The sequence below is a fragment of the Microtus ochrogaster genome, chromosome 22 (genome assembly GCF_000317375.1).
Source record: "Microtus ochrogaster isolate Prairie Vole_2 chromosome 22, MicOch1.0, whole genome shotgun sequence".
In the NCBI taxonomy this organism is placed as follows: Eukaryota; Metazoa; Chordata; class Mammalia; order Rodentia; family Cricetidae; genus Microtus; species Microtus ochrogaster.
In genome coordinates, this window is record NC_022023.1 from 53,442 (window position 1) to 80,182 (window position 26,741).

General features: G+C 48.7%; 2 protein-coding genes across 3 annotated transcripts; one reads left to right on the forward strand and one right to left on the reverse strand.

Annotated features, from left to right (window-relative positions):
• Positions 1–777: 777 nt before the first annotated feature.
• Dnajb13 (DnaJ heat shock protein family (Hsp40) member B13) lies at positions 778–15,388 on the forward strand. Of its 2 annotated transcripts, none has more exons than XM_005357497.3 (8): positions 778–939; positions 5,616–5,719; positions 6,416–6,577; positions 9,998–10,155; positions 11,182–11,295; positions 13,233–13,346; positions 13,940–14,016; positions 14,412–15,388. In XM_005357497.3, exons 1-8 carry the CDS (start codon positions 872–874, stop codon positions 14,563–14,565), a joined length of 951 nt encoding a protein of 316 aa, XP_005357554.1. In that variant the 5' UTR covers positions 778–871; the 3' UTR covers positions 14,566–15,388. The 2 variants fall into 2 exon arrangements, with proteins under 2 accessions (XP_005357554.1, XP_026640038.1); XM_026784237.1 differs by lacking the exon at positions 778–939 and adding an exon at positions 962–1,474.
• Positions 15,389–17,772: 2,384 nt separating this feature from the next.
• On the reverse strand, positions 17,773–24,774 carry Ucp2 (uncoupling protein 2). Its single transcript, XM_005357498.2, has 8 exons — positions 24,228–24,774; positions 23,364–23,525; positions 21,027–21,248; positions 20,691–20,901; positions 19,711–19,905; positions 19,527–19,628; positions 19,076–19,256; positions 17,773–18,713 (listed from the first exon to the last, which is right to left on the reverse strand). The coding sequence occupies exons 3-8, from the start codon at positions 21,150–21,152 to the stop codon at positions 18,599–18,601; spliced, it is 930 nt and encodes a 309-aa protein (XP_005357555.1). The 5' UTR covers positions 21,153–21,248; positions 23,364–23,525; positions 24,228–24,774; the 3' UTR covers positions 17,773–18,598.
• Positions 24,775–26,741: the final 1,967 nt, after the last annotated feature.

The following is a 26,741-nucleotide window of genomic DNA, read 5'->3' on the forward strand; positions in this document are numbered from 1 at the left end:
TCATTGCTCCCTACAAGATAATGGGTCAAAGGATTCAACAAGTTAACTGTTAAGTTCTGCTTTTGTTATGAAACACTTGGGGGCTGAGGCACCTGCTGGACAAAAATCAAGCCCTGGGTGTGTATGTGGGGGTGAGATGCACACTTTTAACCCTTTGGGAGGCAGTGGCAGCCAGATCTCTAGGAGTTTAAGACCAGCGTGGTCTACAGAGTGAGTTCTAAGATAACCAGGGCTTCACAAAGAAACAGTGTCTCAAAAAGAAGAAGAAAAAAAAAACACAAAACAAACCACAATCAAGCCTTGCCTGTACACAGACAGGATCTGAGTTAATTTGGCTCCCCAAAATTATAACTGTGGGTTTTGCCTTTATAATCTTTTGGCTAACAATGGCCAGTGCCTTACTTAGGAAACTCTTTGGTTTGGTTCTGGCCAGACTCTTTTTAATAAAAAGCCTCTAATTTACTAAAACTGAAACTTGAGTCAGACTGGTGGATCTCTGAAGGACTTTAGACTCACAAGGAATTAACTGTGTAGATCAAGCTACCCTCCAGCCCACAGAGACCCAACTGCCTCTGCTGGGTGCTGAAATTAAAGGTGTTGCACCACTATATCCGGCTTTGTTCTAAAATTTTAAAAATTCATGGTAGCTACTGTACTAAAAAATAAACAAAGAAGTGCTCAAGGGACTCTTGTTTCTGAGCTGTGTGACCTTTATCGGGTCACAGAACCAGCTACGAGCACCCTAGGGCCAGTGTTTTGAAACAAAAGACTACAGTTCCCAGAGTACCTTTCGTGGTTGCCAGGAGCAACCACAGAACGCTGACGAACAGAGGCTGGAGTCTGAGAAAAAACTGATTCACTGCTGTCAGCCATGGGGATGGATTACTATGCTGTGCTCCAGGTCAATCGCAACTCAGAGGATGCCCAGATCAAGAAGGCGTAAGTGGACGGAATCGGAGCCTGGCTCCTGCTGAGGCAGCCCCACCCTGATGCCAGCCAAATCGCTTCCCTGTGAAGCTTAGGGCAGGAAAGGGGCACCTCTTTCCTCTTGCATACCATATCCTGGCTTTGAGCTGGTCAGGACGCAGACTGGAAATTCAGACACACCTGTAGTGCACCAGTGGGCTCCCCGTGTCCAATCCTCCGCCCCATTATGTCCTACTGGGTCATGTTAGAATTCCTAGCTATGAAATGAGGACAACGGATAATTTGGACCTTATCCTGAGTCTCATAGAGATCACAGGACCGTGAACCAGAAATGACTTGGACAAGAGGATGTTACAGTTTCCATTCTGGCCATTATATGGGTTTTTGTCACTAATTGATACTCATCTCTGAATATCTCTGTCAAGTCTCAGGGACTCTGTGAAAGTCTAGATATGGATGTGATGGTACCTGCCTGTAATCAAATAGTTGGTGCACAGCCTGAGCTGCATAGGCTGCACAGCAAGGCTCTGTTCAAAAAAGAAAAGAGGTGAGTAAGTGCGTTTAGGGGGGCATCTAGGACAGAAGTCAGACTGTATTGTTGAAATTTTTTATCTTTTAAATTTTTTTTCTTTGAAAAAAGTTTTGGCCCGGGCGGTTATGGCGCATGCCTTTAATCCCAGCACTCAGGAGACAGAGGCAGGAGGATCTCTGTGAGTTCGAGACCAGCCTGGTCTACAAGAGCTAGTTCCAGGACAGGCTCCAAAACCACAGAGAAACCCTGTCTCAAAAAACCAAAAAAAAAAAGAAAGAAAGAAAGAAAGAAAGAAAGAAAGAAAGAAAGAAAGAAAGAAAGAAAAGAAAAGAGAAGAAAAAAGTTTTGGGCAAGAATTTATTGAGCACTAATTTTAGGTTGTGCACAGTGCAGGCCATTGTCATGGAATATGTGTTGTTATAAAAGAAGTACCTGGTGCTGTCCTGAGAGGTGAGCAGCTTCGTGGGAAGCTGTTCTGATAATTAAGCCAAAAAACAAGGCTTAAAGGAGGGTTAAGGTGCTCTGTCATGGGCTGGAGAGGAAGAGAAGAAACTGAAGTTGACAATTGATTGTGCCATTAAAAGTATGAAGGAAAAGGAAGCATCAAGGCAACTCGAGGTTTGGGGACATGCTAGCTGCTTGTATTGGATGTGGAGAAGCTGTTCTGAGAGCTTTCTATCATTGTTTTACTTAATCCTCAAGTGACCCTGAGAGGTAAATGGCATTGTTATCCCAGGAGCTTGTATGTGACGAATGGAATCAGAAATTAGACACCATCCCTACCTCCCTAGGTCAAGTTCCTGTGGATTGAAAAAAGTGTCCAGTGGGGATAGAGAAAGATGATAAACTCGTTTAAAAATTGAGAAAAATTTGGTACAGTGGAAGATACCACCCATTGCTCAGGGCTTTCACTGGCCAGTGAAAGGTTCCACTATCAAGTGGAAGGTTTCCATGATAGAAAGCAGGTGGCCAGTGGGACTCATTAAACGAAAAGTTACCAAACAGACAAGCACAGCTTAGTCACTGGAAGACCAACTACACTGGCTAGTTTTATGTCAACCTAGCACAAGCTATAAACCCTTGAGACATCAAGTATGACACACTCAGGAAAGTCAACCTTTCTGAACCTCAGTTTCTATCTCTAAAAGAAACAAAAGTGTGGAGGAGGAGGAGGAGGAGGAGGAGGAGGAGGAGTCAGACCAAGGAGAAAGGGATATGGCCTAGTTGGTAAAATGTTTGCTGTACAAGCTGGAGGACCTGAGCTGGATTCCTAGAACCCACATTAAAAAAAAAAGTTGTATTTTGCTTGTAACCCTGGCTCCTGGGAGGAGAGAAAGGTAATAAATTCCTGTGGTTGCCTAGACAATCAGCCTAGCTACTTGGAGAATCCCAGGTCAGTGAGAGACTGTGTTAATAACTGAGGTGGGCAGAGGAAGAACAGGAGAGGTTGTCCTCTGACCTCCACACGTGTGTGCCCACATGTGTACCTGCACAGATGCACACATAGGCAAAACACACACTTCTTAAAGAGCAGTAATTGTGGTATTAAAATAGTACCAGGTGAGATATTCTGTATGAAAATACCCAGAAATCTGGCATATGGACTCATGGAGATAAGAGCAATAAAAAGAATTGTATGTTCCCAATGATAGCCCATAACTCTTCTACTGTAACTACTTTTAAAGTTTGAGCCTTGTGTATGCTACAGTCTCTCATGGGGGTGTCTTGAGACAGGCAGATCCTTGGCACTTGAGAACCAGCAGCTGTAGTAGAATTTATGAGAGACAGAAACCCTGTCTCAAAAAAAAAAAAAAAAAAAAAAACAGGGTAGAAAACTAAAGTTGACCTCTGGCCTCCACATACATATGTATGCATACACACACTCACAAAATACTGAGCCTGTATAATAAAGAAAATCTCCATGCTTATTACTGATCATTGAGTTAGCACCTTCTTCAGTATCATACATCCAGTCTTTTATTAGCATATATCCATTCTATTGAATATGTGTTTCATTATGACATTTGCATATACTGGGATCAAACACACACACCATTTGTTTGTTTGAGACAAGGTCTGTGTAGCCCTAGCTGACCTGGATCTGGCTATGAAGATCAGTCTGGCCTCAAACTCACAGAGATCTGCCTGCCTCTGCTCCCAAGTGTATACCACCATGCCTGGCTTCATGACACACATTTTGAACCATGACTTCATCCTTTCTCTTCCATTCAGGACAGCTGATGATTAAAGAGGTGTCATTGTATAAAGAAAGTTTGGGAGTGAATATTAGCTTGAAGTATCTGGATTGTCTGCTGAAGGCAACAGGGAAATGAGTGAAGAGATTCAGTAGGAGAGCGACGTCAGAGTATTTTAGAAGAAAGAAAAGGGGGAGAGGGGAAAGAAAGGAGGGAAGAAGAAAAGGAAGGAGAGAGTAGAGAAAGAGATACAGGGAAAAACCCATTCACAGTGTGCAATAAGAACTAGAGAGGGCTCTTAAGGTTACAAGGGAAACACAGCTGTGACATAGTTGCAGGAAGGAGAGGCAGGGTGCGAGAGGGCTGGGCAGGGACAGGAGCCCTGATCAGACCCAGCAGGGACTATGTGGGGTCAAACTGGGACTGAGTGACTTGGGCTTCTGAGCTCAAGGTTTTCTTTTTGCCCGCCCTGCCATGCCCTGTAGCAGCAGACTTCCTTGCCCACATTACCTCCCCTGCAACTCTTTCTAAAGGGGAGTGAAACAAGAGGAGAGAAATTTCAGTTCTAACATCACAGCTCCATTCCTGTGGGCACTCTCCATGCTACTTAAATCTCTTAATTGATGGTCTCAGCTCCTGCCAGGACATGTCCGCAACCTTCAGGTTTCAGTCCAGTTCCCTGTTGTCACTCCTAGAGGTCTGGATGCTCAGCATGTCCCGAAAGGTCCAGGCATCGTACAAATAATCCCTTATTAAACTCTCCGCAGAGCATCCACTACATGTCCTCAGATACTGCAGGCATCCCGGGACTGAGGGCTGGCATGGCAGATAGTAAATGGGACAAGAACGAGCAGAGAGGTGGAAGAGTGCCAGGGCCTGATAGGACCTGAGGGCTCATCCTACACCTGAGAAGCCTGTGTTGGTCCTGGTCCTCTGTGAAGTAGACACAGAGATAGAATTAGATGTAAACAGTGTATGACAGGAACCTATCCTGGGAATAAGCAGAGGGAGCCTGCAAACTTCAGCAAAGGTACAAGACCTGTGGAAAGAAAGGGTTGGTGGGTTTTAGGTAGAGAGAGCTAAATGTGGCTTGCAGGGGAATTGTCAAGCCAAGTTGATAGAAGATGTGTCAAACATGGAGAGTCTACCCATTTAAAGGCTTGGCTCCTAGCACATTGTGCTACTGGGAAACAACTAGCTCATGAGGGGATAAACTTCATCATTAATTAATTAATTGATGGGTTAATTTCTTCATATTGGAATAGGCTATCACAAGGCAGGGAGTATTAGAAGCAGCACGTCTCTGGAGGCTGGCCTTTGATGTCTTGTCCTTGGACCCTCCCTCACCGTGTTTCTCTCTTCTCTCCCCTCTCCCTATTATTTCTTTCCTTTCTCTCCCCTATCCATCCTCATTTTCTCTGCTCCTCCTCCCCCTTTCTCCTCTCTTCTCTTCCTCCCTCACCACTCTTCTTTCTGGCTGTTCTTCCTGGCTGTCATTCAGGTGATCAGCTTTGTTCTTGTTATGATGTTCAGCCTGAAAGCAGTAGTGCTAGCCAACCATGGATGAAAACTATTCGCCAAAATAAGTTCTTCCTTTTTTTAGGTAGTTATTCTCAGTTATGTTGTCACAGTGACAAAAAGCTGGCATTGGGGGTGTCCCGTGCCTCACAAGTGAACCATCACTAAATCTTTACTGAATTAGGTCTCGGCTGTGGGAGCTAAGAGGACGAGCAGCCTTTGACAGTTGTCTAGCTGGCAGCTGGCAGGACTGCTGGCCAGTTGTGCTCTCTACCCCAAGGTCTCTTCCAAAAGATCCAAGCAGTACACCCCACAGCCACTCATATCTGTACCACTTCTCCATGGTTTGTACCAAAGCTAGACAGCAAAAGTCAGCCCTGAGCCGTGCTCCAGCCCTCAGAAGCAGGTCAGAGGCAAGGGCTTGCATTTTCTCCCTCATCTAGGTACCGGAAACTTGCCATGAAGAACCACCCGTTGAAGTCAAATGAGCCATCTGCACCAGAGACATTCAGGCAAATAGCAGAAGCCTATGATGTGCTGAGCGACCGTGAGTGATGGTGGGGATGTCATTCACCGCTCCATTAGGATCATTCCTCGAGTGTCTAGGCTGTCAGTAAAGAGTAAGCAATCATCCTCCCTGCCCAGTATCTAGACAAACTGAGAGCAAACCAGGCCATCAGGTGGGTGGGCTTATTGCTCCAGCCAGGCAGAGAGGAGCCTCCCTGAGGTTCAGATGAGGATGCCGGCTTCTGGGGCAGAGGGCTGAGAAGGAGCAGGCACTCGTTTATCCTTCCCAGACTGCCTCCAGGGACAGAAGGAGCAGAGAGCCACGGAGAGCCTTTGGGGACTGTGATTGTGGCTATTGTTCATGAGAATAGCTAAACTATGACTCCCAGCCATGACTTTTCAGAATTCTAAAATTTGAATTCTAGTTTCTCTTCCAAAAATGAACTAGGCCAAACCAGGTACATACCTGACCTTCCAGTTCCAAACCAGGCAAATTTTTCTCATTGCTTTTCTGGGCTCTCTGGCAATACTATAGACTCTATAGGATAGACAAATGACTTGGAAACTCACACAGTGATAGTGATACTGAAGCTCTAACTTCTAGACAGTTCCAGGCAGCAGGATGCAGAAGATAAGGCTGTCCTGGCCCATCACCTTCCCCAGCTTTCTCACTAGCTCCCAGCCTCTCCATCCTCACAAGCCCCATGTCCCTTCTCAAAGTCACATGTATCCACAGCCGTGAAGAGAGGCATCTATGACAAGTTTGGCGAGGAAGGCCTGAAGGGTGGGATTCCTCTGGAGTTTGGATCTCAGACTCCATGGACAACAGGCTACGTCTTCCATGGCAACCCTGAAAAGGTGTTTCACGAGTTTTTTGGAGGAGACAACCCCTTCAGTGGTAAGAATCCCACCCTACACCTTGCCTCACTGGGAAAGAACACAGCTGGAGAAAATACCTTTTTTGGTGGTTATGTTTGGTTACTTTGTATTTATTTTGTATTATTATTATTATTATTATTATCATTATTATTATTATTATTGAAACATGTATCCCACACCAACCTTAGACTTGCTGTTTAACCAAGGATGACCTTAAACTCCTAAATCCTTGCCGGGCAGTGGTGGTGCACGCCTTTAATCTCAGCACTCGAAGACAGAGGCAGGTGGATCTCTGTGAGTTCAAGGCCAGCCTGGCTACAAGAGCGTGTTCCAGGACAGACTTTCCTTGAAAATCAGAGAAACCCTGTCTTGAAAAAACAAAAAATAAAGGGGGGTGGGGGTGGAGAGATGGCTCAGTGGTTAAGAGCACTGACTGCTTTTCCAGAGGACCGGGTTCAATTCCTAGTACCCATGTAGCAGCTCACACCTGTTCATACTTCCTGTTCCAGGGAATCTGATAGTCTCACACAGACGTACATGCAGGCAAAACACCAGTTTGAACAAAATACAATTAAATAAATTATTAAAAAACAAAACAAAAAACTCCTGGTCCTCCTGCCTCCCAAATACTGGGATTATAGGCATATGCCACTACACCCAGTTTTCTTTCTTTTTTATTTTTAAAAATTTTATGTTTGTTTTATGTGTGTGGCAGTTTTGCCTGTAGGTATGTGCACATGTGTGTGATTGGTGCCCAAGGAGGTCAGAATAAAGCATCAGATCCCTGGAACTGGAATTAGGGACGGTTGTAAGTCGCCATGTGGGTGCTGGGAACTGAATCTGGGTTCTCTGCAAGAGCAACAAGTGCTCTTTTTGTTTTTGATTTTTTTTTTAAAAAAAGTTTTTTGAGACAGGGTTTCTCTGTGTAGCCTTAGCTGTCCTGGAACCAGCTCTGTAGATCAGGTTGGCCTCAAACCTCCCGAGTGTTGGAATTAAAGGCGTGTGCCACAACCGCCTAGCACCAGAAGTGCTCTTAACCACTGAGCCATCCCTGCAGCCTCCTAGGCTTGGTCTCTGTAGTGCATGTAGTTCCAAATTCATTTTGTAGTCCAGCTGGCTCTGTATTCATGGTGATCCTGGATTAGCCACCCAAGTACTAGGATTACAGGTGTGAGTCACCACATTCAGCCTGGTTTTCTCTATTTGAGAAATAAACACAGTACGTGGAGGGGAAAAGGATTACTTACTTATCTGAGTCAGGATCACTCTCTGTAGCCCAGACTGGCCTCAAATTCTTTTTTTTTTTTTTGGTTTTTCGAGACAGGGTTTCTCTGTGGTTTTGGAGCCTGTCCTGGAACTAGCTCTTGTAGACCAGGCTGGTCTCGAACTCACAGAGATCCACCTGCCTCTGCCTCCTGAGTGCTAGGATTAAAGGCGTGCCCCACCACTGCCCGGCTGGCCTCAAATTCTTCAGCCTCCCAAGTCCTGGATCACACATGTAAACCACCACACCAAAATCAGAATGAAAGTTACTGAGAAATATCCTAACCCTCCATTTCTTTTCCTCTCCTAAATGCAGCTACTTGTCATTAACATCTCCCATGTCCTTCCAGAAATCTTCTGTCTTTAAAAATAGTCTGTGATGGGGGCTGGAGAGATGGCTCAGTGGTTAAGAGCGTTGCCTGCTCTTCCAAAGGTCCTGAGTTCAATTCCCAGCAACCACATGGTAGCTCACAACCATCTGCAATGAGGTCTGGTGCCCTCTTCTGGCCTGCAGACATACACACAGACAGAATATTGTATACATAATAAGTAAATAAATATTTTTAAAAATTGAAAAAAAAATAGTCTGTGATGCTAAGAATTGAAATTGGGGCCTTGTATGGTCAGAGCAGTGGTTCTCAACCAATGAGTCACAGCCTTTCAACAAGCCTCTAACTCCAAAACTATTTACACTACAATTCATAACAGTAGTAAAATTACAAAGTAGCAACAAAAATAACTTTATGATTGGGGGTCACCACAACATGAGGAACTGTATTAAAGGAAGGATCACAGCATTAGGAAGGTTGAGAACCACTGTTCTAGGCAAAGACTTTATCATGGAACTACATTCTTGGTCATTTTTTTAAAAAGGATTTTTCTTACATTTATTTAGAGAGTGTAAATCAAAGGACCACCCTCAGGAGTCAGTTGTCTGCTTCCACCTCAAGGAATTGGTCACAGTGCCCTTATTTGCTGAGCCGTGACACAGGCCCCCGGGCCATCACATCTTCAGCCACTGCACATTCCCTACTGTTGAACATTCACCATCTAACTTGACACATTCATCCCACGACATTAGTCATGACAAACTGGGTACATAACAGCCACCTCTGCAGAATACAAAGGGCCCTCTCACTCCAGTCTACAAAGGGCCCCACATCTAGCAATATATCATAGTGACCAAGGCTACAGTTTCTGTGGTCAAGTGGTCCGGTGGTAGAGGTCCTAACATCATTACTCACTAGCTGTGGAGATGTGAGCATTTTGTTGACCTCTCTGGGCCAAAAAGCAAAGAAAGTCACTGGGTACAGAGCCTGATTCACAACAGGCTCACCCAAGGTTAGCTGTTTCTCATCTTAATGGTATAGATAGGGCAAGCATTACCCCATACCACAGACTAAAGAACTGAGATCCAAAGAATTATAGTATAGTATAGATCAGGAAGGGTATCTCTCTTTTGCTGCATCAGGCTAAAGGCAAGGGCATCAGGCAGGCAGGGGTAGATGAGGCTGACGGAAGGTGCTTGAGGCATGCTGGCAATCACTCACAGTTGCCATGGACCACCAAGTCTTTCTTCATATAAACTAGTAACTCTAGAGCACTTGACCCTGGCTTATCTAGAATGTTCTTGGGAGAGACAGAGAGGGGCCGGTGGGGTCTGAGGGTAGAGTAGATAGGCGGTTCGAACCTACTCCATCTGAATGGAGTCTTCTCTGCTCTACCAGGTTCTTCCCCTTAGAGCGATGTCGCAGTGTGTTCACGCAGCAGGATCTGGCAGCACCTCACTCTGTGGGAGTCCCAGGAAGCACTGGGGCCTGTCAAGCCTGATGCTCACTGGTCTGAAGCTAAGGGTAGCTTCTTAAAGCCAGTGTGGTGGCTCATACCTGTCATTCCAGCATTCAGGAGACTGGGACAGGAGGATTGTTTTGAGTTCAAGGCTAAAACCAAAATGAAATTAAATGAATAGCCCCTTGGTCTGTGGCTCTGAGAAGTGGAAATGTTACATTGAAACTTAGCTCTGGGTCACTGAAGAGGTTGAAGGGAATACGTGTGTGTGTGTGTGTGTGTGTGTGTGTGTGTGTGTGTGTGTGTGTACCTGTCTGTGTGTCTGTCATCTGTCTGATTTGTGTCTTTGGACATTATTTCTGTTACTCATCTTCCCATCTCCTTTTAGAATTTTTTGATGCAGAAGGAAATGATATAGATTTGAATTTTGGGGGGCTTCGTGGCCGAGGAGTCCAGAAACAAGACCCTCCAATCGAACGAGACCTCTATTTGTCCCTTGAGGACTTATTCTTTGGCTGCACCAAAAAGATTAAGATCTCCCGAAGGGTGCGTATCAGCTTGCTCCTCTTAGCAGGCGCTTTCTAACCCTACAAACCTCCCTGTCACCTCCCCTTCCCCTAACTGTTGGGAAACTTGGTGATCCTTTCTGACAGAACCTTGGATCTTAGACCAAGAGACTCAGCAATTTTAGATTTTAGATTCTAGAATCTGACATTTGAAATGGATAACAGAGAGGATTCACCTTTCCTTCTGGTGCAGAAATCATTTCTGCAGGCTCCTCATGGGGACAGGATCCTTCCCTTTTCAGTCCAGTCCCACCATTTTGGAAAGTGGAGGAGTAGGAGCAGAAGGAATCTCCTACGAGTTCCATTCCAGGGCATTTCCAGACCACATTCCCAAGAGTATGTGTATGGCCACAGGGTGGACATGGAGGTGGGCTGGTACAGTCTCTAAGGTGACAGCTTATGGAAGACCCTTGTGAATATCTGTTGCAGTATTCATTCAGTCCTTGGCCTGACCGTGGTCTGTGGTCCAGCCCTCTTCCTCCCTTTGCTTGGGGGAGATGGCCACTTTGGCCATGCTTCCCAAAGGCAGTTCTCTGTGCTCATTGGATTGGGGACAGGATGGTGGGATGCTTTGTATGAGGTTCAATAGCTTACCTTCAGAAAGTCTGCTGCACTCTAGTGACCAGCCCCTATTTTCTTCATATCAACCAATAATTTAAACTATAAACTGAAGTCTGGGGTCTCTAGTGGGCTTGTACTAGACAGTAAAATGCCATGGAGCTGGGAGAAGGGTTGGGAGAACTTTGAGATAAGGTCAGACTTCTGGGATTTGGAGAGAGGAACCTTTCACTGTGTTCCTGTTGGTGACTGTTGTCTCAGGCCACAGCTTTATTGGTCTGAGGACTTGCTTTGCCTTGGAGAGTCGCAAGCTCTTAGATCCAGTGGCAGTGGGACGGGAGTGGGAATGGCTCTGGCAGTTCACCCGCATTGCTATGAGTACTGTCTGAGCATGAACTCCACAGAGACATCCCAAATATACTCCTCACTCCCACCTTTATTGCTGCAGGTGCTAAATGAAGATAAATATTCCTCCACCATAAAGGACAAGATTCTGACAATCGACGTAAGGCCTGGGTGGAGGCAGGGCACACGCATCACCTTTGAGAAGGAAGGGGACCAGGTAAGAGGGTGAAAAGCTGGCTGGAGTGAGTCTCCAGGCTCGCATGGTGGGAGGACTGAGAGGGTAGGAGACCATGGTTTGTTTGTTTTGTTTTTCTTTCCCTACAAGTTCTGGTCTAGTAGAATGAGGTGGTCTCTAGAGTTCCTTCCCAAGGACAGAGCCTCAAAATGCTTCTGTAGATGCAGTTTGGGGTTATTATCATTTTACACAGTGGGAAAACTTGGGCTCCACATGGAAGGGACTTGCTCAAGATAAGAACACAAAAATCACCAGATAGTGGTGGTACACACTGTTAATTCCATCATTCAGGAGGCAGAGGCAGGTGGATCTCTTTGAGTTCGAGGCCAGCCTGGTCTACTAAGTTCCAGGCAGCCAGAGCTGCACAGAGAAACCCTGACTCAAAAAAAAAAAAAAAAAAAACAAAACCAAAAAGAAAAGAACACAAAAGCTAAAAGAAGGGTTTGGGGAAGATATTCATTACCAGCCAAGGATGGAGACCTGGACTTGATCCTCAGCACCACTCCTGTAACCCCAGTGCTGGCAGACAGAGAGACAGAAGGGCCCTCAGCTTCCCCTCCAGTGTTCTTGGGTAGTAATCCCTAAGAAAGCCCAAGGAGAGAGGCTGCTCAGAAGCATTCCATTAATGATGATTTGAAATTAAAATACGTATCTGTGGGAAAACATCAAATTACTGTGCTAAGGATGCTGAGTCCTTATGTGCTGAGATGAACTGAAATAATGGAGGGCTAAGAGCTGAAAGAGATTAATTCCCTTGCCTATACCCACTCTCTTTCTTACCTGTAGAATGCCTGCTTCCAACAATCACTCTTCAATATGGTTCACTGGGAGTTGAAGCCAATCAAGAGGCTGAGGCAGGGGGATCACTTGAGCCTAGGAGTTCAAGTTCAGTCTTGACTTGGTGACTGTGTCAACTTGGGCTACAGAGCAAGACCCTGTCATAAGAAAGCAGGCAAACAACAGATACCCAGAGCCAACATCCCCTGCTCTGAGCAGCATTTCCCAATCTCCCCATATGGCACTAGAGTCTCCTCAGAGCCCAGCCTTTGGGCCTCCCTTTATCCTGGTCTTGAGCTTGCTGAGGAATAGCTGTCAGGTTATTTCTCGCACTGGGAGCTGCAGAAATAGCTTTCTTTCTGTCTACAGAGGACAGAAGAGAGGTTTGAGTTCAGGATGTCTTGCTGAAGCGGAGAAATAGTTTCTGAGTTACTGACCTGCAGAGAAGTTGTCTGGGCCAGCTCAGTGTCCAGCTGTCACACAAGGAAGTCCCTGCCCCATACTGAGTAGGTTTATATGGGCATGCTCAGTAGAGAAGTACTTTGGGAATGGGGAGTGAAACAGGGTAGGCTTCTCTAGGAAGTGGCCCTAGGCCACCCTGAAAACTGGGCATAATTCTCCATTGCACAGGGGAAGACATGGAGGCAAGCAGTGGCTGAAACTTGGCCAAATCATGCAAGCAAAAAACCAGTTACCCCTTGGCTTTTCCTGCCCAGGGACCTGTAGTAATATGAGCAGCGGGGCTGCGTCCCCAGCACCCTGGCCACCTGGCTAGCTTATGCCCCGAAATAACAACACACAAACTGTATTCATTTAAACACTGCTTGGCCCATTCTGCTTGGCCCATTAGCTCTAGCCCTTAATGGCTAATTCTGATATCCCGATCAATCCATCTCTAATAAACTGTGTAGCTCTGGTCTTACCGGGAAAGATTCAGCATGTCTGACCTGGCGGCTTGCTTCATCACGTGCATCTGCCCAGGAGAGGGGAGCATGGCGTCTCTCTGAGCTCACTTCCTCTTCCTCCCAGCATTCTGTTCTGTTTACTCCTCCCACCTATGTTTTAACCTATCAAGGCCAAGCAGTTTCTTTATTGCTTAACTAATGAAATCAACAGATTGATATATGACACTCCCACATCAGGGACCCAACATTATCCCGGCTGATATTATCTTCATCGTAAAGGAGAAACTGCATCCTCGCTTCCGCAGAGAGCTTGACAACCTCTTCTTTGTGTACCCCATTCCTTTGGGTAAGGTGAGTGTGTACAGTGCAGAAGAAGAGCATGGAGACCCAGAATGAACCCCACTTGTAGCATCTTAGGCTTCATCTCCACCAACCAACTTCTAGAAATCACAGGGTCTTGTGTCTCTCTCCTTGGCACTGGGTGGATCTGTGGAATAGCTCCTCCTTGCCCCCTTCCTCATTTTTTCTACACACTGGCCTGACCCTGCCGCTGTCCCCACTTTCTCTTCAGGGTGCCCCTGTTGACTTGCTCTTTGCCCTTCAGACTTCAGGGTGAGCACACGTGCCTAGTTGAGGCACTTTCATACCTGTCCACCTCACCCTGGAAGCTCTTCAGTTACTGTTACTGCTGTATGGTCCTCCTCCCACAGAACCTGCCATTACTGCCTCGCAAAACCCTTACACTCTGTTATCACCAACCCGACCTACCACATTTCAAACTAGAAGGCAGGTCATAACTCATTCACAAGTAGTTCCTGAACAGCCTTTTGCCTCCCTGGTGCCAGCTCAGGGTTGGAACCCAAGTAAGCTCCTGAATGCTTTTAAAATAGAATGAATGGCGTGGTGACATTCTGCATATCCACCTCTTATTCAAACCTCTCCAGGCTCTCACCTGCTGCACCGTGGAGGTGAAGACCCTAGATGACCGTCTGCTCAACATCCCCATCAATGACATCGTCCAGTGAGTATATCCACCTGGTGACAAGAAAGGATGGACTGTGCAGGCTGTAGCCACAGGAGGGCTCCCTCAGGCTGAAACCCAAATCCACCTTTCTCTCACAAAGAAGGAATGCTTTTCTCTAATATGTATGAAGACCCCGTAGAGGCCCGAGAACCCCAGTATCAGTCCCTCTCTTGCCTCCATTCTCGAAACTTCTCATCAGAATATGCAAGAGTGGCCCCCAAGTGTTTTTCCAGGAAAGGTCCCTGACAGGAAAGGTTTGACTCCGCTCCCAGAGTCTGCTCTGCTCCCTAGGAAGTATCGCACAGCCCATTCCTGTGGTCCTGTGAGTTAGGGCTGTGTGGACCCCTTGGACACTCTCTCTCTGAGACTTCTATGCTTCTTTTCTCTCTCAGTCCCAAGTACTTCAAGATAGTGCCAGGTGAGGGTATGCCACTGCCTGAGGACCCTACCAAGAAGGGGGACCTCTTCATTTTCTTTGACATCCAATTCCCCACCCGCCTCACACCTCAGAAGAAGCAGATGCTGCGCCAGGCATTGCTGACCTAATTCTGGGGCACCTGAACAGGAGCAGGGATGGAGAGGGCTAGCTGGGCCTTACACACTCCACCCTCACAGTGAAGATGGGGAAGTGTGAGACCTTAGGCCAATATAATAAAGATTCCTTTCCTATCCTCTATGACCTGAAGTGTGCTGGAGAGAAGCTTCCTGCTTTGCCTTCCTTTGGACCCTGAAAAGCTAGGCACCTGGGGTCCCACTTGGCTTCCTAGGCATGGACTATTCCCTGAGGGTTTAGAGCCTCTTGCTTACATCTTGGTACATGGGGCAGGGCTATGTGACTGACCCTGTCAAATGTCCCTCTGCTCTTGCCATTTCACAACATATATGTACAAAAGGAATCTTCTAGGGACTGTCCTGCTTTGGGAAACAGGAAACAGGAAACACAGAAAGACAGCACTTGTACCTGTGCTCTGGTGTCTATGGCTGAGCTGCCACCAGACCTTAGGCCAATCTGTATAGACTCACAAGCTTCAGTTAAAGTCACACCCAGAACACAATGCCAGAAGAGCTCTGTCTGCCTCTGGCTCTGGTACGGTGTCTATGAGATGGGTCTCAGGCTGCCTGTGGGCCAGTGTTCTGGGAGGCATGGCATTTGGGGTCTGTCCAGGTCTGTCCCTGACTCTTGCATTCATTACTAACTTGCTTAGTAGAGCTTACACCCTGCCTACAGGTGTGAGAACTGGGTCTTTGGTGTGAAAACTCTTGGTAGACTCATGGTTAGATTATAGAGAGGGTCACTCCAGGTGGCCTGAAGGAGATCCTGCTTCTGGGTGCAGCCAGGGCTGTGTGGCCCACACCAGTACCTTCAAAGTTGACGGGACTGTGTTTCTTTTCCATGCTGGTATTTGAGTTTAGGCTGTGACGAGGTCTAGGCAGCAAGCAGATTCAATGGCTTCCGAGATGTGAGAAAAAACAAACAAACAAGCAAACAAACAAACAAACAGATTATCCATATTGCTTAGAATCCTGCCATTCAAAGTACCCTATTAGCTTACGGATTTGTCCTTTTGACTTTTCAAAAAAATTTCTTTGTTTTTCAAGATACGGTTTCTCTGTGTAGCTCTGGCTGTCCTGGAACTTGGTAGCCCTGCCTCTGCCTCCTGAGTATTAGGATTAAAGGTATAAGCTACCACACCCAGGTTTTTTGGGGTTTTTTTTTTTTTTTTTTTTTTTTTTTTGTTTTTTGAGACAGGGTTTCTCTGTGGCTTTGGAGCCTGCTCTGGAACTAGCTCTGTAGACCAGGCTGGTCTCGAACTCACAGGGATCCGCCTGCCTCTGCCTCCCGAGTGCTGGGATTAAAGGCATGCCCCACCATTGCCCGGCCACACCCAGTTTTTGTCCTTTTAAATTTTGAGGCAGGGTTTTCAGGTGGCTGAGGCTGGCCTTGAATACCTGATCCTCCTGCCTCTGCCTCCCAAATGCTGGGATAAAAGGCATGTGCCACCACCACCAGATGGTCCTTTTTAAAAAATAAAGTCCTTTTGTTGTTTGTCTTGAAGTGTTTTTCCTACATTTGTTGGTGCACCATATGCACGCACTATTCTCAGAGGCCAGAAGGGGGCGTCAGATCTCCATGGAACTGGAGTTACAGATATGGGTACTGGGTCTGCAAGAGTAGCTAGTGTTCTTAACTGCTGAGACATTCCTCTAGTCTTCTGAATCCTTTTTACAATAAATATCTCAACCCCTTCATAATCACCTTGGAAAGCAGATGGCAAGTGAATCGCTGCTCTGTGGAACTGACAACTGATTGTGAGGGCAGGCCTCGAGCTATAGGGAGGTTGTGGAAGTAGGAGTTCCGGCCACTGCTACCCACCCTCCTGAAGGGCTCTGTGGGAAGCCTGGCTTCCACCAGACTTTTTTTTTTTGGGGGGGGGGGGTTTCGAGACAGGGTTTCTCTGTGGTTTTGGAGCCTGTCCAGGAACTAGCTCTTGTAGACCAGGCTGGTCTCGAACTCACAAAAGATCCGCCTGCTTCTGCCTCCCAAGTGCTGGGATTAAAGGCATGCGCCACCACCGCCCGGCTTTTCCACCAGACCTTTATGAGATTCCTGTCACCTCAATAACTGGGCTATCTAGGGGGCAAAACAGGGTTTATCATCCACCCACTCATATTCCTGAGGCTTCTGCTACATTTTTAACTAATTGCTTCCCCTGGGGCTGGAGAGATGGCTCAGAGGTTAAGAGCACTGACTTTCCTTCCGGAGGTCCTGAGTTCAATTCCCAGCAACCACATGGTGGCTCACAACCATCTATAGTGAGATCTGGTGCCCTCTTCTGGCATGTAGGCAAGCATGCAGACAGAACATTGTATGCATAATAAATAAATAAATCTTTAAAAAAATAATTGCTTCCCCTTTCTCAGATCATCTAATATCATTCTCCATCATAAATCCAGTGGTTCCACATTTATACCACATGTCAGAACACATGGCTGTCATATTGTGTGCCCCCACATGACCTGTTTGTTAGCTGTTGGTAGACATGCCTAGGGTAGACATTCCCTGAAGGACTTAACACAATGGCCAGACCTCCATTTGTTGTGTCCTTGTGTGGTGAAGCAAAGAGCCCAGGTTGCACTGCTGACCCACCCTCATTGTGGCTTGTTATCAGGCCTGAGACTGTGGCTGGAGTTATTAGAAACCGAGGACTGGGCACACTGTTCTTTGGGAGTCAGTCTAACATCCTGGCCTCTTGTCAAACACTGGGAAGGTGCAGCCCTCTAGCTCTGATCCACATCCTGCTAAGGAGTGGAGAGCCAGAAGGCAGAGCAGCTTTAGGTTGGGAGAACATCCTGTTGTCCAGGCCTGGCTTCACAGTGGCCAGACTCAATTCCTCCAAGGAGCCCCAGTACTGTATGCCTTGTCCTGGCCTTCATCCGAAACCTGTGTAAGATGGGCCTCAGAGACTTGACACAGTCCAGATCTGGGACCTCACAGTCCCCACTCCTTGAAAAGAAGCAGCCCTGCCTCGCTCTCCTACCTGAAGACAGCTGGAAAGAGGATGAACTGAACAACCTAAGCCTTGGCTGGTCGCCAACCTCAGAGAGGGTAAGACTTCCAAGAGAGGGTCCTTAGAAGTCAGGTGTGGTGCTGTAATCTCAGCACTTGGGAAGCTGAGGCAGAATCGTAATAAGTTTGAGGACAGCCTGGACTACAAAGTGAGTTCCAGGCCAGCCTGGGCTACAGTGTGAAACCCTGTCTCAAGCATCAAAACAAAATCCCTACAAGCTGAATGTTTGCCAGGGACCCAAGCCCAGTCCTTCAGTGGGTCAGGCCTGCCCTGTCCTGGTTCAGGGCACGCCTAAGGGTGTGCTTATAGTCAGGGAGTCTATGACTTGGGGAGGTAGATTATGTGTTTTAAAACAAGTCCCCCCCCAAATGTCTACATCTCTCAACAAGTTGATGTTCGGGGACAGGAGTATTTTCACTGTGCAAATGGGCAGGCCTGGCCAGTGGGGGTGGGGATGGCAGCTCTAGAGTGCCAGGTGCTGAGTGACAGCTTACAGAGCCCCAAGGGAAGGGCAGGTGGGCAAGGGTTCTGCTGTCTCCCTGGGCTGTTCCACTGTCCCCTCAATGTAGGCTGGGTCTGGAGGAATGGACTGGATGACCCCATGAGCCCCTCCCCCGATGTTACCGTCAGCCCTTTTTAAAGTCATTGGCTTCCTCCCCTGCCTGCCAAGGTGCTGAAAAGGCCCATTAGCCCAAGACCTCTAGACACAGTTTATGAGAGACAGAAGACACCAACGTTGAGCTTGCTTTATGGGTGGAGGCTGGCTGAGCTGGGCTGGGAATGAAGACAAAGATTTGGGTTTAACTGTTAAAAATGACTAAGGGCTCAAGGTCTTGACTGGTGCCAGGCCTTCTCACTGTGGGGCCATCGGCACTGGGGCACAGGGAGATGAGGTGGGAAGGGAGTAGGGGTGAGGGAAATGAGGGACTGGAAAGGTGTGGGGCTGGGCAGAGGATGGAGGAAAAGGCAGGGCAGGGAGGTAAGCAGGGTCCAGCATCAGTGGAAGATGCTCAAAAGGGTGCCTCTCGGGATCCGTAGGCAGCCATCAGAGCCCTTTTGAGCTGCTCATAGGTAACAAACATCACTACGTTCCAGGACCCCAAGCGGAGGAAGGAAGGCATGAACCTAGAAAGAAAAAACACAAGTCATGGAGGTACGTCCACCCTCTGCTTCTACCATGGGGCCTGGCCATCCATCCAGCCCATGGACTCTATCTCAAAGGAGGCTGAGAGGACCTGGAGAAGAGCCCTACAGCTCTGTGCCCAAGAGCAAGAATCTCCAGCAGCCAACTCACTGGTTTTGCTGTACTGGTGAGTAGAATCCTCCAGCATGCTAGGCAAGCACGCTACCACTGAGCCACTCCCCTTCCCCTCTAAAAAATAGTGGTGACCACAACTTTGGGATGTTTGGCACTTGGCTGCATCTCACTTCCTGGTGGTTCCCTCCCTTCTATGAGCCCTGGAGTTGGGTGGGGGTCAGAGGCTCACCCCTTGTAGAAGGCTCGGGGTCCCTCCTTCCGGAGCATAGTAAGGGCACAGTGACCTGCGCTGCGGTACTGGCCCAAGGCAGAGTTCATATATCTCGTCTTGACCACATCGACGGGGGAGGCGATGACCGTGGTGCAGAAGCCCGCCCCGAAGGCGGAAGTGAAGTGGCAAGGGAGGTCATCTGCCACAGAGCAGCAGGAAAGGCGGTGAGCTCTCCCCAGCCCACCCTGACCGGTGATTGCAGCAGGAAAGAGTTGTAAGGAGAGGTTTAAAAGACACAGACTACAGCTAGGATCCCTTAGAAGGATTTAAAAGATTCTTTTGGCCAATCTAGCCTGTTCTATTATGTACAAAGTGAATTTGAATGGTGAGAAATATAAACTACAAGCAAAAGGCAAACAAGATGAGAAGATGTGGTCTTTAGAGAACGATACCCGCCCCCAGCTCTTACCAGTCATGAGGTTGGCCTTCAGGAGAGTATCTTTGATGAGGTCATAGGTCACTAGCTCAGCACAGTTGACAATGGCATTACGGGCAACATTGGGAGAGGTCCCTGTAGAGGAAGGAGAGTTTGTGTGAGCCCAGGGTATGAGAGAAAGGAGGGGAGGACAGGAAAGCCAACACCCAGCACACACCTTTCCAGAGGCCCCGGATGCCCTCCTCTCGTGCAATGGTCTTGTAGGCTTCGACCGTGCTCTGGTATCTCCGACCACTGCCAGCCCGGGCCTGAGCTTGGAAGCGGACCTTTACCACATCTGTAGGTTGGGCCACAGCGACAGCTAGGGCACCTGTGGTGCTACCTGCCAGGAGGCGGCTCCCGATGCCTGCATCTGTGGGCACACAAAGGGTCAGTGGTCAGCCAGGCTTGCACTCATGTACACCATACTCTTGCCAAACCACCATGCAACTAGCCTACTCTTGCTCTATATAGCCCTCACAGGGGCATAACAAGGAGTAACACAAAATGGAGACAGTACTTTCTCAAATGTGCTCATTTAAGCTACTTTGCAGCCTTGGGAAATCAGTCAGTTCCATTTACCAAATGTGAAACCCAAGACCAAGAGAGGTGACTTCTCCTAGTAGAACTGGATTTGAGACAGGTTGTCGGTGGAGCTCTACCTCTTCCTACAGTGTCATCCTGGGAAAAGCATCCTTGCCGTAGGTGCTCAGTTTCCTCACACGTCAGGGGGCTGTGGTGACACGTACTTAATGTCAGCACTTGGGAGGCTGAGGCAGATAGAGGTGGTCTGACTCCAGGCCAGCCAGGGCTGTAAGAGCCTGTCTCAACCCCCTACCCTCCAAGGAAAGCTTATTAAGGAGATAAAAGAATGCAGGCTATCAGGGCAAAAAGGTGTGGTTGCTATCTCTCCAGTGTGCCTTTGGCCCAGTCCTTCCCCTATTTCAAGCCTCAGGTGACCCAGGAGGTCACCTACTGCCATGGTGGTTGTGAGGACTCTCATGGGCTCATACCCTACTCATAGCCTAGACAGCCTTGGTGGGGTCCCTTCCACTTCTCCACTTCTCTGATCCTCCCAGGGGTCTTGGGAAGCCTAAAGGAGCCATTCAGCTAAGTGAACTAAGGTCATAATTGGCTGGGTCCTAGCTGCACACTCACGTTCTGAGCCCTTGGTGTAGAACTGCTTTACAGAGTCGTAGAGGCCAATGCGGACCGAAGCAAAGCTCATCTGGCGTTGCAGGCCGGCGACCAGCCCATTGTAGAGGCTGCGTGGACCCTCGGTGCGCACCATGGTTAGGATGGTGCCCAGCACGCCACGGTACTGGGCGTTGGCTGCGGTGCGCACTAGCCCTTGGTTTTCTCCTTGGATCTGAAAGGCCAAGATGAAGTGGCTATAAGGACTGGCGGATGGTTCTGCCGATCTCATGCCAGCTCTAGGATCCTCATCGCCCCTGATGGGTCTGACCAAGGGAGAGAGCTACATTTCATCCTCACCTGCAGCCGCACTTTGGCCGTGTCTAGAGGAAACGTGATGAGATCTGCAATGCAGGCAGCTGTCCCAGCTCCCAGGAACTTTACGGTGGCTGTCGGGGGCATGTCTGTGGCCTTGAAACCAACCATGATTCTGGTCTCGTTCTACCTCCCAGAAGATGGAGAAAAATCGGAGAAGTGGGAGCCTTCGATCAGCAAGACGAGACAGAGGAACTCTGCCGGAATCTAAGCCAAAAGAAGAGAAGACCTTGGGTAACAGCATCCCCCAGCCTCCCTCCCTCTCATCGCCTACTTATCCCTGCCCACTTTCCCTATAGGTACCAAGGAGGTCTCAGGGGTTACAGGAGGGAAACCAGGGGTGAGATCCAAGAGTAGTCACAGGGTCTGGGAAGCAATTCCTGCAAGGAGCTGATATTCTGTGAAGGGTTCCCTCTTATTTAGTGTAGGGACAACGGCTTCCGGGTCATTCTAAGACTGCCTCACAGCCACCAATGGGCTCCTGATCTGCTGGCACAGACTCCAAAGAGGAGGCCTACAATCCTGTTCTGTGAGTCTATCCCAAGGGCTACAGAAGTAAGGGGAAAGTTCTGCCAGAGAAGGACCTGGCAGGTCAAACCCTAGAGGAGAGGTTCTAGCTGGCATGTAATTACTGGAGAGACATGTTAATTCTATCCTGGCCAGCCCCCACAGCTCAGGTCCTTTGCTTCCACAGGTGTAGGTTTACAGAGGTTCACCATCCACCTCTCCAGGTTTATTGGCAGGCACAGGGGAAAGACGGGAGACCTGGTCCACCAGGAGGCCTGTTTGTTTTCCTCCAGTAGGGGGGAAAATTCTCAGTTCTTTGTGGTGGGATGGAAGGCGCAGGTCACGGCTATGCAGAGGAGATACAGGAAACCAAAAGGCCCATTTTGTTCTTAGAATTGGAACACCACCCTTCTCACTGCCCCAGGAGGAAGTGAGCCCAGCACCCAGTGGGGGAGGGTGACCTGCTTCTTCTTCCCTAATTTCACTTCTCTGATTTCATGGGTGCAACTGTTGTGAGCTCAGCTTGATTGGTTGCCTGTGTTGCTAGGGCTCAGAAGGAGAGCCATAGCTGGGGGAGGGAGGATGTGGTGGTAGTCACCTGTGAACATAGACAACCATGGAAACAAAACAGCTGGGACAAACAGGGCCATCAGAGCAAGTCACCATGACAACGGTTCTCTAGTGAGACTGGGAATCAGATGGCAAACTGTAAGGGTGGGGCGCAAGTGCTCCTAGACTCCACACTCCTGAGAGCAGCCCGCGAGGCAACTGCCCTCCCTAGGTCCCTGTTGTCTGCAGGCTCCACAGCTGCTCAGTTTGTTCTGTTCTACACTTAAGGCCTCAGTTTTCTCAGTCCCAGGCTCTGAGGGGCCCCTTCACGCCAATTCAACAGTTCTGAGAGGCGTTGAGCACACCTCTTCTCCAGGCGTCAGTGGCATGATGCAAGCTAAAGGGTAGCACGGTGGGAAACCCAGAAAGATGAAGTTTGCTGTCCAGACCAAAAACAGGTGGCCCAGCTGCCATTATGAATGCTGTTTCGGGTTTTCCAAAGGTCAGGCCCTCTAGGGTTGGGTATAGAGGCAAAGATCACCTGTACTAAAGCTATTGCTACAACTAAAACCCAGACCTAGAAAGTTAATCATGCTAGGCATGGTGGTGCATGCCATTAGTTCCTGGACTCAGGAGGCAGAGGCAGGTGGATCTCTGAGTTCAAGGCCAGCCTGGCCTAAGTAAGTCAACCAAAGTCATGTGGTGAGACCCTGATGACCGCCCACAAACAAAACAAAACTAAAAACCATTTGATAGGACCAGACAAGTAAAACTGTAGGTAGTAAAAAGCTAATCTCATTCACAGGGGTGGTCAAAGAAGGGAGTTCAGATCAGTAAGATGGGTAAAGGTGCTTGCCACTGAATCTGAGGAACTAAGATTGATCCCTGGGGCCCAGATGGTAGAAGTTGTCTTCTGATCTCCATCTACCTGCCCTGGCACCCACATGCCTTCACACACACACACACACACACACACACACACACACACGGACAAAATACGACAAATACAGAACCAGATGCCCAATAAACTCCTGCCCCCTCTGCTGCTGACTGTCAAGTCTAGTTCCGCTTGGGTTAGGATTTCCTTTACACACCGCAGACCGCCATCTTTAAGGACCAGAAGGCGACCAGGGTGGAAAGAGTGCGTACTGAACTGTGAAGAGTCACTTGCCAGGGTGGAGGGGGGTAGTTTTGATGACCTGTTGACTGCAGTCCTGGACTACAGACCTGAGGGAGGACAGCCGGCTTCCTTAGCCTGGCTCTTACCTGGCACGGAGCTTTGAGGTCTCACACTGAGGCCTCCAGGATCAAGCTTCTCTAAAGGTGTCCCTTTCTTCAAAACTGCCAGTGGCTATCATGGCCTGATCCCCTCGATTTTCCATAGAAAGTGGCTGGGAGACGAAACACTTAAAGATCATACTATGTGTCCTGTGGGTGTGAGGAAAGAAGCCAAGTTTAGAACGGGTTGTTCTCTTTGCAGGAACACAGCCTACAAAGGAAGGGTCACCAGCCTGCTGGGAGGGACCCAGGGCCTGTTTCACTCAGGGTAGCCACATCTCCCACACTCTGGCTGAGTTCCAAACTTCTTTCCCCCACAGTTGTGTAGATAGGCAGCCCGGCTGTGCTGGGACACAGTCACTTGACTGTTGAATGGAGCACTGTGTCTCTGTGTGCGACCATGATAAGCAAGCCCAGTCCCTCTGTGTGTCCCTACTCTGGTCTCAGGCAGATTGGAGAGTCCGACAGTGTCCAATTAATTTCTAGGCCTCCTCCAGGCACAAACAACCCCAGAAACCAGAACAGGTTTGAGGGCACATGGCACAGAGCAGCCTGGTGACAGTCATTCTGGTCACAGCTGACGTGGAAGTCCCCTACCCCCACCCCCACCCCCACCCCCACCCCCACCAAGGCAGGCTGTATGCATCGTGGCCAAGGGGAAGGAGTGGACGGATAAAGGCTAACCTACAACCAAATGGACGCCAGAGACACAGAACAAAGGAACTTGGTAAAGGAAAGAGACAGAAAGGAACAAGAGAGGGCAAACTAGGCCTCCAGAGAAGGGAAAAGAAAGAGCAAAGAGAGGTGGAGTGGGAGCAGGTGCGGCCAGCGCAGGGCTGGGGCCATGCTCACCGGACCGCAGGAGAATACGCTAGTGAGGGCGGCGGTGTCCGACGACAGGCAAGTGAAGGCTGCCTAGGAAGCGCTCGACCCGAAGGCACTGCGGGCGGGGCTGATAGTGGCTGCGAACCCGCTGCTGAGGAACTTAAGGCTCGCGAGTGTGGTCGGGGCGTGGTGTGGCCTGGGCGGAGCCAAGGCGGCCCACTCCCCCGGGTGAGAAGCTGTGGTGGTTGTCTGGGAGGCTAGTGTCGCCCTTGTTTCCGCCAGGGCAGATAATCTCGGCCCTCTGGTCTCTGGTCTCTGACTCTGCCCCACTGTGAGGACAGCCAGACTGACTGGACCCCGCTCTGGCTCGCGACCCTACGCTCAACAAGCCACCTGCGGACCGGGCGGGGCGCGGGCTCCAGGGACCGGAACCAACCCGGGCGCGGCGGTGGGGTGAGGCTGACGTTCCCGCCTTCTGCCGCTCCCTGGGGACCCGGGTGCCCAGCGGCTGGGGTGGGGCGAGGGCACCCGGCCTCCCCCTCTCCGTGCGCTCCGCAGCCAGGCCTGCGCCCCGCAAGGAAGAAGGCAGGGCGGAGCCCAGCCTGCTGCAGTCCCAGCCCGGGAAAGACTCAGCAGGTGGACCGGACCTCAGTTAGATAATGGTCATGCAAGGGTGACAGACATAAAAATAATACTTGAGCCCTGAGTCCGGACTAACGGGCATGATGGGAGGAAGCAGGTCTCAATTTATCTTTGGACTGTGTCCCTGCTTTGGTACGCGCCAGCGTTTCTTCTTTTGTTTTCATTCGTGTCTGCACAAAGATTTGCTTCAAAAAAGTTAGCTCAGGGCGTGGAACTCTCTTTTTCTTGCCAAGGAGTTAGGCGCCCTAAGAGCAGGAAGCCGGAACCAAGGGCCTGAATATTCTGTAACAGAAGCTCAAGTAGGTTTGGTTTGCTGTGGAAAGTGCAGTGGGAGGAGAGGGTTGAGTGAACCCTTGTAGAAAGCAATTGCTATGCACCAGGTAGGCGTGGACACCTCATTTAACCCTTCCAGGCTGTTGTTAACCTTTATTTTCCAGAGCAGGAAATTGTAGCAGGCCTCCGACCTTTGTAAGCCCTCAGACCTTAGCACAACTGACTCCATGATGAAAGTATCATTCAGGCTCTAAAACTCAACACACAAAGAGCACCATCTGCCAAAATGAACATAAAGGTCTAATCCATCAAAATCCACAGTTCTTCAAGTCTCTAAATGCGCTAACCTTGCCTTTTGGCTTCTGTAGCTCAGCTTCTAGCTAGTTTTGTAAACTGAAGTATGCCAACTCCGAACCATTTTTGAGCTTAAAAGCTCACCCAGAGAATGGTTCTGTGCTGCACTGGAATAAAGCTGGGTAGTAATCGGCATGAACCATCTTCCCTAGTGGATACTCCACAACAAAACCAAATCCAGAGAGATTAAATAATTTTCGTAATGCCACATAGTGGCACACTCTGGGTTAAACTCTGGCCACTTGGGAACCAGGTATATAATGTGCCGCTTCCCCCCCCCCTCCAATAAGTAGGAATTATTGCAGGAATGCTGAGGGGGCTTGAGCTGGGAGGGGCTGGATAACTACACTGCAGGAAGTAGATGCCAGGGGATAATGATGGCTGGAATCACCTCTAGAGTCACCTGGCTGGAGACACCTGGTGTTCAGCCTTTTGCCTTGGGTTCTGACTCCAGCTGTGGTGAAGAGACTGCCACAGCTGTGGTAGAGAGGGAGATCCAGATGGATCCAAAGGCCTGCATACCGGGGTCTTGTTCTGCTAGTTAGAAAGAGAGAATTTCAATGCCAAAGACATCCTGCTGTCCTTCGGATGGATTCCGAGATTATCTCTCCTAGAGATTATCTCTCTTTTTTTTCTTTTGTAAAGTTCAAAAGATTGTCAAAAACACACAAATGACAGAGAAAATTGAAACTATCAGGTAATAAATATCAGCATGAGAAAGTCAAACATTTCCAAAGTATCTGGTAATTCTTGTGAAAAATATTGAGTGGATGCTGTCAATTCCTCTCCTCGACATTATCTGATTCTTTTTCTCCTTGTCCACTACAGCCTGGCAATTGTACTTAAGTCAAGAAAATTTGGTGAATATATACATAAAGTTGCAAAACAAAACAAACAAAAAAATCTGTTAAAACCATGTGTCAATACGTAGCCCATGATGTTCCTTAATTGATGGTCATGCCGCCTCAGCCTCCCAAATGCTGCCCCCACATCTTGTTTAAAGTTGAATTAATTTTTCTTCCTTAGTCTAAGACAGGGTCTTGCTGTGAAGCCCTAACTGGCCCGGTACTGGTCATGTTTTGCAGGTTAGCCATGAACTCAAGGCAAACATCTTGCCTTGGCTTCCCCATTGCTGGGATTATAAGCATATGCCTCCTGTCTGGTAAAAGTTGGTTTCTTTACAAACTACTAGCTGGGCAGTGGTGGTGCACACAACCTTAATTCCAGCACTTGGAGGCAAACGCAGACGGATCTCTGAGTACGAGGCCAGCC

Coding starts and splice junctions, on each gene's coding strand:
- Ucp2 (XM_005357498.2), bottom strand. CDS start 21,152: ATGGTTGGTTTCAAGGCCACAGACATGCCCCCGACAGCCACCGTAAAG. Junction 20,902..21,026: donor CGGCCAAAGTGCGGCTGCAG/GTGAGGATGAAA, acceptor TTGGCCTTTCAG/ATCCAAGGAGAAAACCAAGG. Junction 18,714..19,075: donor CCCCGAGCCTTCTACAAGGG/GTGAGCCTCTGA, acceptor TTTTCTTTCTAG/GTTCATGCCTTCCTTCCTCC.
- Dnajb13 (XM_026784237.1), top strand. CDS start 1,380: ATGGATGTGATGGTACCTGCCTGTAATCAAATAGTTGGTGCACAGCCT. Junction 11,296..13,232: donor TTGAGAAGGAAGGGGACCAG/GTAAGAGGGTGA, acceptor CTCCCACATCAG/GGACCCAACATTATCCCGGC. Junction 14,017..14,411: donor CCCATCAATGACATCGTCCA/GTGAGTATATCC, acceptor TTTCTCTCTCAG/TCCCAAGTACTTCAAGATAG.